The following is a 16,927-nucleotide window of genomic DNA, read 5'->3' as shown; positions in this document are numbered from 1 at the left end:
TCCTTTCTCTCATCTCTACAATGCAAATTATCATGTCTTATAAAGCCTCAATAGTCACTTGAATAGAAAGGACACCAGGGTGAATTATTCTTTAAATACACAATTCCCATATAGGTAATGATTCATACAGAATAAATTCCTACGATGACTTCTGTCAATACTTAACAGAATTTTTCAAGGATTTTTCAAACGAGGCTGACATTTTACCCTGTGGTTCCCAACCTATGAGTCAGAGGCCAATTTCACCATTTTCACTGATCTAAAGGCCACACTTGATTTCACTTTGTCATTATGGGTTATTGAGTGTTTATTCATTTAGAATTAAACTATTACTAATCTAGTATGAAAAATGTGACAGGGTCTGAATACTTTCTGAAGCTTAAACCTGTCACTAAACCATCCCCTTAATGGAACAAAATATTTCTTAAAACTATTATGATGGTAAAATGGTAATGTCCAACTGATGTTAGTTTTTGGAACTTTCACCTTTTGTAGGAAAATGTATATTTTATAGTTTAAGGGAGATAAAGGGAGATAATGGGAGCTTCCGTTTTTACCTCAGTGCAGTCTGAGTTTTGTTGGAGCAGCATCTAGTGGCCAGTAAAGGAACTGCAGCATCTGTGGAATAATTACACGATCAACTTACCTTAAAGCATGAATAAATATACATATAAAAAGAACAGTCAGAAACCACAGTGCTGCACAGCTTCATGCTGCTATAGCCAGCTAAAGCTCTTTATTCATTGTTAAAAGACATTTAGGAGACATTCTGAAACATGGGAAACATTGTAGCATTTTGTTGGTTCTATTCTTTACATGTAAATATCTCTGGGCCATATGAATTTTTTAAGGCACAAGATAAATTAAGAAGACGGAGGAGACAAACCGCCTTTCAGAGGACACACTCCAGCCCAGAGGCATAGCTTTCAAATCCAATGGCTTACAGATGAATTTTTTATTACTTACAAAATAAAACACAGACCTAGACAAAGAGGGCTGAAAAACACAAATAGAAAAAAAACAAACATTAAAAATACATAAAATGCAGAACGGCACGGTTGACATACATATATGTAAAATACTTTCTTGATGCTTGATGTGAACTCAAACAAGACAAAGGTCTATATTTTGTGTTTTGGAGGTCAAAGGTCAAACTACCCACCTCTACCAACACAAAATCGCTGCTCTTTGGCTGTGTATGGCCACAAAGATACTAAATGCCTTTATTTAAGTGTTTGATACTAATAACTGTGGATTTTGTGTTTGTTACTGATATAAATCCCTTCTGAGTGAGCGCTGTAAAGTCAAATGTTTAATAAAATGAGTGAGAAAATAAGTGTATGTACACAACAACAGAACAACAATAAAAATGCAAATGTCATTTTCAACACTGATCTGTGGACTTGCTTCAGATTTACTCATATTTTCTCTGTAACTGCAACAAACAACACAAAGTTGACAGAGTGTTGAAAATGACAAGTTAAGACTAAAGTTGATGCATAAACGAAATATGATCATGACCTCGCTAAACAGCGACAAACCCTGCTGTCAGCATTAAAAAAAGTTCAACTTTCAGTTAAAAAGTTGCCAAATATTGTAGATATTGAATATTTTGATCAATTTGTTTGTAGGAATCTGGTGATTGGTGCAGTCTTTGTGTTGCTTTAAGGTGTTTGTGCAGATGTGCAAACTGTTAATTATCATATAAATCATCAAAAAAAAAAACGTCTGTTGGACAGTAGTGCCACTCTGCTGCTTTGTTTCTTTTTTCAGTTTTTCCACTGCTGATTTTTCACATTAAAAAGCTGCTAAAAGCAGAAACTGGTAGACTTATAATGTTAAAAAAAAAAAAAAAAACTGGCAGGAAGTGTTTTCTTGATGGTGGCTTGATATTAATTTTTAAAAAAGAAAAAGTTGGAATGCTTTGAATAAATTATTGATAAAAGCTGAATTTCTGAACCTCAGAGCAACAGAGAGCTGAGTATGACATGACTGTATCATTATACTGAATCAGTACTGTGGGAAAACATGTTTGAAATAACAGCCTGTCACCAATATTTGGATGAGAAGAGCAATAACACTCTGTCTGTTAAAGCCAGGAGAGGGTTAGCTTATCTTAGCATTAGGAACAGAAACAGCACCTCTAAAGCTCACTGATTAACATGTTATATCTCATTTGTTTAAGTGTAAAACTAACAGGTGGTTTAACAGGGCGGGTGCAGAGACTTCCTAGTCATCAACAAGAAATAGTCCAGCACATACAGTAACACTGCGAGATGACCACTTCCTGACACTTGTCGTTACACACTATTCAAGATATAACAGATTAATGAATGAGTTAGGTGGCTTTTGTTTCAAAACTGGACACTTACATTTTTCAGTTTTTAACTTGGAGAATTTTTAAAAATTTGGCAAGAAATTTAAATCTAAATCTAAGAAATCTAAATAAATTCAGGTAATGCTTAAACTGTAACAAAGAGTACAAATGATCCCCAACCAGATTTTAAAAAACACAATGTGCAAATATTCAGTTTAAAAACCGACTAGGTAACCTTCTACAATGGCCTTATCTCAGTGTAACAGCAGGTGGAAAAGACTGCGTTAACTAACTTGGTGCTCGCATCACATTTTGGCACAATATTTCTGCACTTACAGTTGTTACCCTGTGGTAAATACAGACACTATTAAAGTGGAATAAAGCCAGTGTAGAAAAAATAAAATAAAATAAAAAGATTTCTCGTCTCTTTGGTGACATCTTTCCCTGCGCCTGCTCTGATCTGATCTGCTCCACAAACTCTGTCCACGACATTTTCCTTTAAAAAAAACAATCAAATAAGATAAAATTACAGACAATCATTTGGCCAAGTAAGAGACCACACACACCTCTCTCTTATCTCTGGAATACACCGTCTGTCTTGTCCAGCATCATTGTACATTATTTACAAACTTGTACATCATCATTCTTTACAGAAACTCCAGGCAGGAAAATGCTGCAACAGCAAAAAAAAAAATAGGCCATTATAGTTTCTTCTATAAACATGGAATACAGACTTCCATAGCAGTATATTATGTCATATATATATGTTTTCTACATGTTGTATATGCTCCCTTTAGTCAATCACTCTCACTCACTTCTTAAAGGGGAGGTTTGCCTTGCGACTGATGTGATTAAATGAAAGTCAGAAGCTGCTTCTGTTTCCTTTTTTTAACAAGTTACAAGTGATGAAAATAACAACAAATAAAAACCATGTCGTCCTGTAGAGTTAAGTGGAAGTGTATAATGTGGAAGTGTGGCGATATGATGATGGTAATGATAGTGATGAAGTTGTTGCCGTCTATAGCTGGTGATGCTTCGCCAGGCCGTCTTCACTCAGCTCATACCTGCAGGACAAACAGGGACGAATGCAGGAGATAAAAAGAAGGAAATAACTCTCCCAACTTCACAAAACTGTACAGGAAACAGCCTTTTCTCAGTTCTTCTTCACTTCAGTGAAATATTTACACTTCCACCTGCAGCCAAACTTCTCTCTAACAAGCATTTTCTATGTTAAATTAGTTTCATATCAAATGATAAAAGTGTGATTTGTTTGTTTTGTCTGGTTTTAAATGCACTTTAAAAGTTCACTGACCACTGTGTCCAACCCTTGGTGATTTCCTCATGAGTCAAATCCACCAGGACCTGATGGAAAACAACAAAAGACTTGTCAGAGCCAAAGAAACCAAACTGTACTAGTGTCTAAATACATCAGATCAGAAAGTCAAGGGAAATTCATTCTGGATGAAACACCCTTTCCTCAGTTTTCAGCAGGGTTGCCTGCCAGGGACTTCACTTCACTAACTACATTTTTTGCAGTGTTTAAGATGTGGACAGGGGAAAGAGATAAAGAAAAGAAGAGATGAAGGTCTGTACCTTTCCCAGAAGGCCTTTGTGTTTGGAGAGCAGACCTCCGCCGTTCTTCACAGCGACATCCAGAGTCCGTCTGTGCAGCTCCACGAGGGAAACACTGAACTCAAACCTGAGCAGACAGAGAGAGGACGGCGATGTTTTCCTGAGGTTAACCATCAGCTGAAACAGAGTTTAACAGTGAACTCATCTAAGAACAGCACAGCTCAGCTCACGTCTGATCAAAAACAGGGTTGAGGGTTTTCTTGAAGGTGTGAGTTTTCCTCCTGCCCGACCTCCGTTTGTCAGGAAGCAGGTAGAGGCGCACGTAAGGATCTGACCCCTGATCAGTGAACGATATCAGGTTTCTGTGGAGGCAAAGAAGAAGAATATTAACCACATACACATACGTTAAAGTGCCTTTTTGGAATAAACCCTTTCATTCGTCTTCGCTCGTACCTGCAGCTGTGAACGACTACGATGAGTTTGTTCCTCTGCGAGCTGTGTCTGACCGTCAGCTGGATCTCACCCAGAGGGAAATAACTGGGGCCCGAACCACTACAGAGTCAGAGAGGGAGAGATGACGGGTCAACCCATCAAAGCCAGCACTTATTTTCAAGCCTCTATGTTTATTGCAGAGTCAAGCGTGTAGCATGACTCTTGATTAGAGCCATCTCCTAAAAACATTCAAAAACATCACTGGATGGAGAGATAAATTGATTGATTGATTGATTGATACTTTTGCAGCTGCTGGAGCCTCTGCTGCAGCTCCTGAGTGGCGTAGGGGTTGGAGATGTCTGATGCGATGCTGGGCGTCGGCTCCTTGCCTCCTGCCAGGTACTGCTGGGAGCCTGAGATGGCCAGGTTAGAGGTGCTCCTCCCGGTCTCCGCCAGGCTCTGACCACCGCCTCCTCCTCCTCCTCCTCCTCCTCCTCCACTCTGCCCCAAGTCTGTGCTTCCAGGAGACCTGACGGGCTCCTCTGCGTCCCTCCGCTGGTTCAGCACGTCCTGGGCCGATACCGAGGAGCGGGGGATGTCGGAGGTGGAGGAGGGAACCTTCGGGGACTCTGAGGAGACGGAGGGCCTCGGGGTCTGGTTGGAGGGGTCGGACCTGCGGACCTGCACCGAGGACGGCGTGGAGTTTGAGGATGAAGAAGAGTCCTTATCCAGACACAACACCTGAAATTAGACAAAAGGTTCAGAGGTCAAGGTTCAAAAATTCACCAAGTTATCTCTATGCAAACTCTACCAGCTGATGAAGACTGTACGATGGGGTTGAAAGCCCAGTAAAAAGCTAATAAGAGGACTTTACTATCTCTATGAGAGCCTGGCCTTCCAGTCAACTAAACCACAGGCCCAAGAAGCTCATAATAGCTTTTTAGTGGGAGGGCAAAGAAGAGTTTAGACTACTTCTGCACACTGATCAAAAATCTCCAGTGAGAGAAAACAAATGGACAGGAGCAAAGGACTAATATTTTTTCTTCGGGTCAGTCTGCAGGTTGTCTTCCTACCCGCAGAGCCATCTTCATCTTGAGGGTGCAGCTCGGTCCGGAGTTCTTCAGGGGGAAGCGCTGGGTCAGCGTCATGTCTGCTGCCTCCAGCAGGCGACTCAGAGGCAGCGTTAACGTCCCCAACGAACACTCGTGTTTCTCATCCTTCACCTGTAGACACAGGGTGGGAAAAGGTTAGCTGACAGGGTAATGTCGGTCACAACTCAAATCTCGCTCTCTGATTATTTTGTTGCTAAAGAAGCTTCCATACCTCAACCTCCAACTCTTGACTTTTGGGGTTGTGGATGAGGAAGGTGAAGGCTTCCTCCCACACTGGTTCATTAGTCTTATATCTGGTCTGGAGAAGAACACAACAGAGAGAGTTTTAGCATGAAACGTGGCCTTTAAGAAGATTCATATGCATTATACTTAATTAATGAAACATGATGAGTGTAAATGTGGATCAGGCTTTAGTCTCACCTTGCTCTCAAAGGATTTGTGCCCCATTGTGAACTGGACAAACGGACTGGGATCACTAGTCACTTTTTTACCGGACTACAGAAGGAGAAAAATAGGTTTTACAAACAAGAAAGAGTGATGGCTACCAGCTGCCTATGTTAGCATTTATTATATATCCCAATTTTTATTTAAACTTCATGTACGAAAAAGTATTTTGTTAAAAAAAATGAAAATGTTTTTTAGAGTCCAATAGCAAGAAAGTCTTGCCATAAAAGCTGTTCATTAAAATTCAGTAAAACATACTGTTCATTTAAAAACTTCTAAAAAGTCTTATATACACTGTTAAATAGGCCCAGGTTCAAAAATACTGAAAAATCCTATAACATGAAACAGACTCAGTACAACCTATCACATTTCAGCACGTGATGGTAAAATGTGTCACTTTGAATGGGAAGGAATTAAGAGGGAAAGTACATCAGGTAAAAATTTAAAAAAAGACCCCAAACCAGATCAGGATGAAAGAAAAGATCAATTAAAAGTTTCAGAATCAACAGGTTCAGTGTGAATGTGCTTCAGACAGCAACGCTGTTATTTACAACACGCATTGTTAGACACGGTTTTAGACATTGTTAGACACGGATTAGTGGAGTAAGTACAGTTCAACTGCAGCAACAAGTGAGCTTTAGCTTGGAGAGTATGTTCACGCCTTTATGATACTTTTTTTTGTACTACAGTGTTCCCAGGTCTCTAAACGTCCTTCTAAATTTGTTCATAGTCGTGTCAAAATGTACAGCTGACGGAAATGTAGTGATCTGTAGGGAACATCAAAAAGCAGCCAGCGTGAACATCACATGTGGGGGTACTGTTCACTGTCCATATACTTTTGGCCGTACAGTTCAAACATGAGTTGAACGTGTGAGTATATGAGCCTGTGTTTCCTCTGCATTGCTCCTCGGTGTCTGAGCGATATGGGTGTGCTTCGTTACCGTGTCGTTACCTTGATGGCCTTACTGACCGAGGCCTTCCTCAGCCCCGCTTGGTTGAACTCTAACGGATTGCGCTTTGATTTTCCCCCAGGTACAAGGCAGGAGAGAGCAAACAAACACAAACAAACACACACACACATACACCAGGTTATTAGGGAAAAGAGGAGCATGCAGGGCGGATGAGGAGGAGGAGGAGGACACACCAGCACCACCATCATCGCCAAACGTCAGACAGACAGAGAGACAACATGAATGATTACATGGTTAATGTCAGTCCCCAATTAAACCTGGACATGAGGTCAAAACTAGAATCCAACCAATAATGGATTTATGAGGACTGCGTTTCAAATAAGTAATAAAACTTTGGTTGAAAATCTGCAGCAATATCTAATTTCTTTGCCAGTATTTGTGCCAATACATCCACAAACCGGCGTTAGCCACAAGAATATTGGTTGGACTCTAGTCAAAATACCACATTAGATTAGATGGATTAAAATGGAGAGGAGAGGTAAACAGAGATCAAAGGGAAGGAATCATTCTGATCACAAAGAAGCTGAGATGGTTTTATGTTGTGGTGATAATTGGGGAACATTTATATGTTTTCATATTGGTATGAAATCCATTGATTTGCAGCAGAAGGACGTGTACAACTCACAGAGTGTTCCAGTTAACAAGAACATCAGTGTAAATTAAGACATTTTGTTCACAACGTAATGAACTGGCAGTAAAACAGAGTACAGCACCAGGTTTTTCTTCCTTTTCCACTGCAGGAACTTTATGTACTGTGGGGCTGTTGTCATGGGTTCTACTTTTGTTTCTGCTGTTCCTCATCTGCTTTGGAGATGAGTTAGAACTAAAATTCAACACCACTCTTCTTTACCAACAGGACGAGTGTAAAGGAGTTTCTTATCCTCAAAAATTCTTCTTCTCAAGAGCAAATATTGGGGGTTGTCTTATAATCACAGTCGTCCTATATTTGGGTATATCAGAAATGCCCTGCTTTGTAAAATACAGTGGAAAAGTTAGGAAGTTTCTGCAATGGAAAGGAAATATTTGCTGTAACCTTCTTATGTCACACCTGTTTTCATTTTCATCATCCAATCAAACCAGGACACATGAGAAAGGCAGGATTACATGCTAAGTCAATGCATCCCAGCATGATGTGATCACAAAAGTCTCGACTGAAAAGACAAGCGAGACCTCAGTGAGGAAAAATGCAGGAAAAATGACGTATGATGTATAACAACCGTAGAATATCAATGATTCTTTCAATGTTCCTGAGGTCATCTTTGATCTAACATGGATTAAAAGGTCTGAAGACTCCGTCCTGATCATGTTAGATCAGTGATGGGATCAGAAATCATATTTTTTAAGAATGTTGACAAAAACGAAGCTTTAACTCATCACTGCCCCCTAGTGGCAAACAAATACAACTACTTATTTAAGTAGCCAGTATTCATGGAGCAGGAACCATGTGCTGCCCCCTGGTGGCAGAGTTGGGGTGAGCAGTCAAAGAGGAGACTGATGGGGAAAACCGGTTCACATGAAGCGGGTTTAAACATGGAGGATGGAGGGAAGCAATCCACAGAGAATTCAGCCTCCCTGCTCTAAAAATCTAGAGAAATATCAAAAGACGTTCCTCCCTCCAAAAAATAGTAGATGTCGCAGTGATTTGGAAACTGATAAAGTTTAGTTTTGTCAACTAATCAGAGTCTAAAAACACGCAGGATGAAGTTGACTTTTGATCTCAAGACTAATGCTTAAAATAGACGACAAAAGCTGACAGAATTAACAATAATTTAAAAGAGTACAAATACTTTTCTGGTACTTTCTGAGTACACAGACTGAGACATAATACCTTTTTAATAACATACATTAAGAAGTATTGACTCTTTTAATCTTTTAAAGCCTCCAGTGCTCCACTAAAATGTAATCTGTTTGGCAGTGAGGCAGAAAAACATCAACATCATTTCTTTCTCGGGAGAAAATGAGTGCCATCGATACAGAGAATGAGCACTGGGCGAGGTTCATTTTATTGGACACACTGCCGCTGTCTCCGCTTTCCAGAAAATAATAAATCTGGTGAAGTTAGATTAGTGGAAACAACATGTGACGTGTCAACTAATCCTGTGAGTATCAAGAGGGAATATAATAGAGGAGGAAGGATGCTTTTGATAGTCCTAAAACATAAACCCTAAATGCTGTTTGCTGATTTTCTGGACACATTTTTTTTCTGTCATGTTCCTCAGATTTGTCAAACTCCAACAAATAACATTCATAACATATAATGATATTAGAAAATTCAACCCGTGCACTATTAGGGATTCATGCTCATCAGGCAAACATTAAAAAACCTTTGATAAAAAACCAAACACAAGCAGAATTAACAAAATAAAACACGACGTCTCTAGCAGGGGGAATCACACCTTGACATTCTCCAGAACTACTCTAGGATGCAGAAAACAGCCAGAAGACTCACAAATAAGGTCCTATAGAGAGAGGCGGTGTTCTCGCAAAACACGAGGCCCGCCGCCCGCCTCTCTTTTAAGTAGCCAGAGCCCAAGTTCCCCTCGAAGACGCTCTTCAGAGAGGGGAGGAAGAGAAGAAGCAGAGAAGAGGAGGCTGAAAGGAGGAAGGTGAGGCCTGCACTACAGAGATTTAACCTCTAGACCTGCACGAGACAAGACACTGTTTTAACTTAGAGGTGCTGAGTCTGTCTCAGTAACACTAAAGACTTCAGATACCACAAACAAATGAGACCACTTCTGTATAATCTGATATATGTACAGTCTCAGATCATGGAGCAGGTGCATTAAGGTTGAGTCCAAATCCACTTTTCTAGTTTAAGGGCAGAAAAAAAATGTCACAACACCAGGTGCATGGTTCAAAAGGCTTGTACTTTAAGTCTCTTCATTAATCATGGGTGTGTTTTGGCTGTAACACGTTCCCTTTAAAAGCCAGCTGAGCCAGCACCTTGGCAGATTAAAGTATAACTGAAGTATACAATGTGGAAAGGATTTTAAAAAGGTCTCACTTGTTTATGGTAATTGCATCAAGGTGTCACTTTTTAATACAATATTCATACTTCACTAGAAAATGAGTATTAATATCAACTTACTGGTCTTTTATTGCACCTGTGAAACTGATTTACTGACTCTATTGCTACACACTGAGGTTTTAATTATACATATTAACTCATTTTAACAGTAGAAACAGTAAATCACTGCCTGACTCTTCATCAACAGAGTTTTAATACAGTGAAATAGAAATTTTAAAAGCTAAAGGTGCAATACTAGAGACTGGAAGAGCACGAAAACAACCACCTGCAAAAACACAGTCACAAATATTGCACCTTTAAGATGAGATGGAATGAATGAATGAATGAATGAATAGCAGAAAAGAAGTTCAGAAAGCAAAGCGAGACTACTGCTGTTTGTTTTAATCTTCCCTGAATAATGAAAGCATGGGAGAATCAATCAGATCAATAAATTGGGTAAAATCACTAAAAACCAAACAACAACAACAAAATAAGAAATCGCCCACTGGTTATGAAAGTATTAACTTAATAGCTACAAAAACAACAAAGCCATATATTTTACAGCCTGAGGGAAAAACACAACCATGTTTATTCCTTTTCTCTGACATTTCCATGAAACTGATTCTCGTCTTTTGTTTCCTGCAGAGCACCATCACCATCCTGTTCATTAAGACTATCTGAATCCCTGCAGCGTCTGATTAGTGATCAACAGGGCAGCTCATAAACAACACAGAGTTTTAATGGCAAACAGCTTTCGGTAAGGACGTGTCTACAGAGTAAATCACAGAGCAAAACGAGTGTTTGTTATTTTATCTGTTGACTTGTGAGAGGAATCTGTAAATAACTCCAGACTGACTCACCGGCAGGTTTCTGGCTGAATCCAGGAAGACGACGAGCAGCGCGGACGACAGGCCGTCGTTGGCTTGACCTCGATCAGCTTTGATGCTCATCAGTGCCTTTAAGGGGAAACAAAGACATGTCATAACTGGTGAGTAGCTGCCAGGGGTCAGAGGTCAACCACACGGAGATAGAAGTGTACGTGGAGCTTGTACCTGGTCCAGCTTCTCAGGTGTGGGCAGCAGAGATAACCACTCCAGTCTTAGGTGCAGCTTCCCCGTGGCCACGTCGTCCAACACAAACCACTGAAGACAAAAAATGTTCATTGTTAACGTCAGTTTTTTAATATGAGACAGTAATTCCCAGAGGAAAACATCTAGAAGTGATGCAGTAAGTAGTCTGTCTTAAACACAATAAAGCTTTTCTCATAACTTCAGATTATTTTTGCTTATTTAAAGGACCAGTGTGTAAGATTTAGTGACATCTAGTGGTGAAAACGCAGATTGCAACCAACTGAATAGCACGAAAGGCCACTGTTTGGTTTGGTTTGTCCACGCTGGGCTACCGTAGAAACATCAACATCAGTAATAAGTCTTAGTGATGCATTTCTCAGTTATTTAAGGATTTAAGTTGGCTGAGGTATGCCCTTTTTAACACATTTTTATTCATTCGCTTCTTCTTTTAAGATGTTTTTTGTACTTCATTTCTTCTAATGTCTTATTTTTAAGTATTTAATGCTCAACGGCTTGATGCTAAATTATTTATTTTCTATATATTTTAAGTAATAATGCAGTGGCTTGATGGATTTCTATTTGTCTGATCAAATTTGCTCTGTGCTGGTTACTGGTTCTTATGAGAAAGAGAAGAAAATCCAATTTCCACCTATGAAAATTTGAACGTTATGCTTTCATGCACCCACATGCTTTGAGAGACAGTGAACCTCTTGTGAGTAAAAGTGAAAAAAAGTTACAGATGACTGCTTTAATGTAATATTTGAGTCTAACGCAGTGAGAGCAGCTCATTGAGGAGAAGATTCAGATTACCTCATCGACCCTCTGTTCCTTCTGGAGCTCGGCCAGGTCGATCGCCAGACTGAAAAACAAACAGAAAACTTTAAACTGAAGGCATGAGAACGAGGCCGACTCATCACGCTGCGTTTTGGCTGCAGCGTCACGACAGACCGTCTCTCACGCGGCGCCGAGTTAATGGGCTCTTGTGGGAAATCAAAGTCAGATACGCAGCGCTGCACTCATTAAACACCACTGTGAGTTCAGTGTGGGAGCGTAGATCGTTTTCAGGGACCCTGTCCTTTGATGAAGCTCTGCTATCGGATAAATCGAGTGTGAAATCCTATTACGTACAGTGGAAACTCTTCATGACAAATCCTCTCATATGATTTGTTTAAGATATGAAAATCACTGTACATAGAATACATGAGGCGCTTATGTGCAACTATCCATAATGCAGCATAAATTACAGTATGCACATCGTGTCAGTTCTTGTTTGGACCGTCAACAACAACAAAGTGAAGCTGAATAATGTTGTTTTACTGCATATAATAGGTCAAGCTGCAACTAATTATTTTCCAGTATAAAGTAGACTGATGTTTTTCCCAGTAATCTCTTCATCTTTAGTGTGTAAAATGTCACAAACTGAGAATTAAAAGTTCAAAGAGCCCAAGATTTGATCTTTAAATGTCTGATTTTGTCCGGCCAACAGTTCAAAGTCAATGATATTCAATTGACAACTTATTTAAACACATGGACGGAGCTACAACAAAAGGATAATATGCAGTTTTGGTGAATGTTGACAACTAATCATTTATTCAACCAAGTGTTTTAGATCATCAGCAGTGGAGATAAAAAATCCACAACAGCTTCTGGTCTTTAAACATCAGGGGAAATAAGAAGTGTTTAGAAATTATAAATCATAAGAGACAGGAGTGTTTGTGTCCTCTGAGTATGGCAGACATTCAGAAAGGGGAGTAGCTGGCAAACCTACAGTGGGCAGCTGAGGGGAATGACAAGAAACAAACAAACAAAGATACGTTTTGGACAGTACCTTCCCAGAAAGTCGTCTTTATCGGTATCTTCATCAAACAGCTCAACCGACAGGTTCTGTCCTGAGTGATCGTACACCAAGGCCTGAAACAAGGACAAATAAACACTGATGAACACCTGACAGGAACACACTGAATAGGAGTTTGGAGAATTGGTGACCATAAAATATTCTAACAACAATGTCAACATTTAGCATCTTCCTGTATCCAGCTTCCATCAGACTGCGTCACAGACCTCGTACACTTCGTTCCATTTCGGGTGGACGGTCTCGTGGATGACTTTGCTCTGGAAGAGTTGGTTCCCGACCGCGATGACTCCGTACGGGTCTGACTTGCCTTTGATCAGCCCTCCAAGGAACTTGTCTTTACCCAGCAGGTCCTGGGCCTCGATGAAGTGGATTCTCAGGACGCCCTGCAGAGACCAGGAGAGGAGGTTGATGGTTCTCAAAGGAAAAGAAACACAGGAGGAACGAACAGACAATCTTTCAAATTACTTTATGTTTTAATGCACATGGAAAGATGAGGATTTTTCACGATAAATTTGAAAGTTGACACCTTCATATGGCAGAATCCAAAGGTGCTCTGGATGTTGTTAGTACCTGTCAATCTGATAGTTATATAGCGACAGACAGCTAACCTGAGGCAAACTAAAAAGGGGAAGCAGTGTTGAGGATTAAAAATAGACCAGGGGAAGTTCCCAGAGTCCCCTGCTTACTCATAATGAACAAGAGTAGTTGAGGATTTTTTGGTTTAATGACGCCTAACATGGAAATCAGAGCTCACAACTGACAGACCATGCAGCTCTGAGACGGCAACATAAGTTAGTGGTGGGAGGTGTAAGAGTGGGTGGTGCTGGAGGGACAAGCAAAAAAAATAAGAAGACAACAGGCAAGTTAACTCTAAGTTTATCTGAATGTAAAATAAAACTTTGAGGGTCTGGTGAACCACGAGGAGCAGCTTGAGTTCAGGCAATAAAGAGAAGGAAAGTTTGGGATTTGGAAAGTTTTCTGGCACCATAACAAATGCAACAGATGATTATTTCATGAGTCATATTCACTTTACACTGACATTAAGCAGAGGAAAGCAGAAAATCAAGAAGCAGGAACCAGAGATGTTTGGTGCCCAAAAAGTCCAATAATTATTCTGTTAATCAACAGACTGATTAATTAACTTGTTGTTTCAAAACTAGAAATAGCCCTAAACTGTCAGCTGTGTGTGTGTGTGTTACCTTGGGCATGGGGAAGCGAAGCTGGGCCAGCTGGGCCTCTCCCACCAGAGGGATTTTGATGGAGTTGGGCAGGACCAGGAAGCTGTAGATGATGTCCTGGATGATGTTGTCACATAAACCACTGAGGCGGAAAAAAGGAGGAGGAACAGGAGCGAGGAAAGAGGGAGGGACAGAGGAGGGAAGAGACAGTGCTGTTAGAATTAAATCTATTTTGTGAAAGCAACAGCACCTTGACACTGCACCCAAAGTCCACTAGAGGGCAGAAGCATCCTGTGTTAAAACACAGCTGCACTGCTTTATTCCCAGACTCAATTCCCACCCCTGAAAGGGCTGATCCTGGGTCTGATTCATGCTGGAATTTCGTGTGACTGCACAGTTGATTTCAGCGTTGACGTGCTGATTCCTGATCTACTTGCTCAACAAACACATAACCACGTCCAGATGAGTGTTGGATGGTGCAACTATCCCGTGATTTAAACACCCAGTGTGGTTTCTACATTTCCCATCATGCCTACAAAAGGAGCTTGCTTTGGTGTTAGACTGGATAGTGAGTGTGTGTGTGTTTGCGTTTATCTTCCATACACAGGTGTGTGTTACTCTGTAATGAATAGAGAAAGGTAGGTGTTTGCACACTCATATAAAGACGAAGGTGACCTCAGGTTTTCCTGCTGTTTCAGGGGAAAATGCAAATAATCACTGAGGAAATACGAGTACCCTCACACACACACACACACACACACACACACAGGAAGAGAGTAGGGAGGGTGAGGTCAGGGCATGTCTGCAGAAACACACACACTCGCTCTCTCTGGTGTTTTCCTACAAACTCGTCAAACAAGGAAAGCTACATTTCACAGGGCGGAGTCTTTTGGAAACCGCAGCGAGTTTCTCTGCTGAAAACAAACAAGCAAACAACAAACAACAAACCAGCAACATGGAGGAGTAACCACACAGCTAGCAGAGTGGTTAACAGTAACTCTGCAGGAGGGGACATGGGTGTTAACCACCTTTAGGTCCGGTTATAAAAACATCGAACTGAAAAACAAATGATTAAAAGTAATGAATAAGACTTTGTGTTGACTGCTGATCAGCAAATTTAAGATGATCAAACGTCAAACATTATACCTGCTGAACAACAGAACGTTTGCATTGTTAGTGTGAGCATGATAACGTTAGCTGGAGTGAAGCGTGGTCAGTGTGGTTTGCAGGGCTGTTTTTTATACATATCACACATATCAATGTGAAGAAGAATGAGGTTTTTAAACTTCTGAAATAGAAAACAGGAGTTCTAGTTTCACTTAGCACTAGAGGAGGGTTCATGTAAACCAAATTTATCTATTTCTTTTTATTATTATCATTTTGGTCATGTATGTCTTTATTTGATGATGATTTGAAATGCAGGGAAAGAGATCAGAACGAACTGGGTGCCGGCTGCGCCCTAACCATTCGGCCAATGGGTCGCCCAAACTGAATGAATTTGTTTAACAATAAAAAGGTCAGAGAGTAGAACAGAACTAGAGCCTGGGAATCATCATTGCTATCTGGTGCTGACGGCCTGTTGAAGAGCTACGAACTGGAGGCCTCGTCTCAGAGAGCTGCAGGGATTTCCTCCTGGTGAAGCAAGTGCTTTCAGGATCCTGCCCATCGCTTCCCCTGGGAGAAATGTTCACCGACTTCAAAACTTTGGTTGAAGTGGGTGATTCCAGTCTCCAGTGTGACAACAAGATGTGGGTTCAACCTTTAGAATGACGTTCAGACCTGGTGAAGATCCTTGTAAAGTTAATTTACTGACACAAACCAGAACAAAGCCAAGAAATAAAGTCATAAAGTGTTATTCTGATAACCTTTCATTTCCTCTCCATGACAGAATGAATAGTCAAGTGTATTTTCCACTTTCATGTGAAATAAAAAACCCTACAACATAAAAACTGCACTGACGAGGAGCTGGAAGCCGTCCTGTCTGGAAACGTTTCTCCCAAATCCACCCAGCATCACATCTCTGTCTGCGGCCGCTCTCCTCTCATAATCACGTTACTAAAAATACCAACACTTAGCGAGGAGGGAAAAAATAAAGGTCATAATCCATTCTGTTATCCAGTGGTTAATGTAATGGTTTCAGCAGCAGAGGCTGAGAGCCCTGACAGACCGCTCTGGCTGCGTGTCCACTGGGACGCAGTCTCTTCAAAGCGAAGCACCGGCGTCATTTTCTCATTAAAGCGAACGGGAAGGATGTGCTTCTGCATGCTCCAAAAACCACCCTGATTTTAGGTTTTCCTACCGCTGAGGGTTCACTGTAATTAGACCTGATGGTTTCTAACGAAGATTAAAGCAAATTGCTTCTCTTTATTTTCTGTTTGCTGAAAAACAACAGTAAGGTTTGAAGAAACATTCAGGTTCACTGCTTTAAAGACTCTTTAGTCATCTTATAAGATTTTAAGTGAAATATGAGGATTTTTCTGACAAACAAAAAGTTAACAGTGTTTTATTTCCATCAACGTTTGCACCATTATGCAAATATATTCCTGTGGACACGCCAGGATTAAATAATTAATGGCCGACTGGAAAGTTAAAGACGTTTGCTGATGGAGACCAGATGGGCGATGGAAACGGAGGACAGCACGATTTGTTCCTGTGGCAGCAGGAGTGTCTCAATTCACGAACTCCCATACTCACACTTTTCTGCATTTACAATGTTTTGTTGACTCAAAACGGTCAAACAGTTGAGCGTGGAACAATGGACACTGCTCACCCTCAATGGTCGCCATCTTGGCTACGTAGCAGAAGAGGAGGGACCTCCTAAAGTCAGCATCACCCTGGTTCACTCAACAAAAAACCAGTGGGATTCATCCATTGGTTTTTGGATTGTTGCAGAAATAAACAGTGACCAACTAAAGTTTCTGATACTTAAACATTTTGTTCAGCAAGATAAGAAGTGGTCACATGACATC

The 16,927-nt window shown here is 40.6% G+C and overlaps 1 protein-coding gene across 3 annotated transcripts in view; it reads right to left on the bottom strand.

Annotated features, from left to right (window-relative positions):
• Positions 1-696: 696 nt before the first annotated feature.
• The window catches only part of esyt2a (extended synaptotagmin-like protein 2a), a 42,117-nt gene continuing 25,886 nt past the window's right edge, over positions 697-16,927 (bottom strand). The window contains exons 9-24 of one of the 3 annotated variants that reach the window (XM_051069792.1): positions 13,980-14,100; positions 12,987-13,163; positions 12,754-12,836; positions 11,736-11,784; positions 10,908-10,997; positions 10,716-10,811; positions 9,298-9,399; positions 5,854-5,928; positions 5,645-5,731; positions 5,395-5,544; positions 4,623-5,062; positions 4,343-4,441; positions 4,120-4,251; positions 3,911-4,016; positions 3,630-3,679; positions 697-3,381 (exon numbers count right to left, since the gene is read on the bottom strand). In XM_051069792.1, the coding sequence (XP_050925749.1) occupies positions 3,336-3,381; positions 3,630-3,679; positions 3,911-4,016; positions 4,120-4,251; positions 4,343-4,441; positions 4,623-5,062; positions 5,395-5,544; positions 5,645-5,731; positions 5,854-5,928; positions 9,298-9,399; positions 10,716-10,811; positions 10,908-10,997; positions 11,736-11,784; positions 12,754-12,836; positions 12,987-13,163; positions 13,980-14,100 (1,903 nt within the window). In that variant the 3' untranslated portion in view covers positions 697-3,335. Of the gene's footprint in view, positions 3,382-3,629; positions 3,680-3,910; positions 4,017-4,119; positions 4,252-4,342; positions 4,442-4,622; positions 5,063-5,394; positions 5,545-5,644; positions 5,732-5,853; positions 5,929-6,829; positions 6,893-9,297; positions 9,400-10,715; positions 10,812-10,907; positions 10,998-11,735; positions 11,785-12,753; positions 12,837-12,986; positions 13,164-13,979; positions 14,101-16,927 lie in introns of all 3 variants that reach the window. The other 2 variants (XM_018672681.2, XM_018672682.2) reach the window with 2 other exon arrangements.

Source organism: Lates calcarifer, linkage group LG4 (genome assembly GCF_001640805.2).
Source record: "Lates calcarifer isolate ASB-BC8 linkage group LG4, TLL_Latcal_v3, whole genome shotgun sequence".
Lineage (NCBI taxonomy): Eukaryota > Metazoa > Chordata > Actinopteri > Centropomidae > Lates > Lates calcarifer.
The sequence above is the reverse complement of the archived record's forward strand: the minus strand, read 5'-3'. Positions and strand labels throughout refer to the sequence as shown.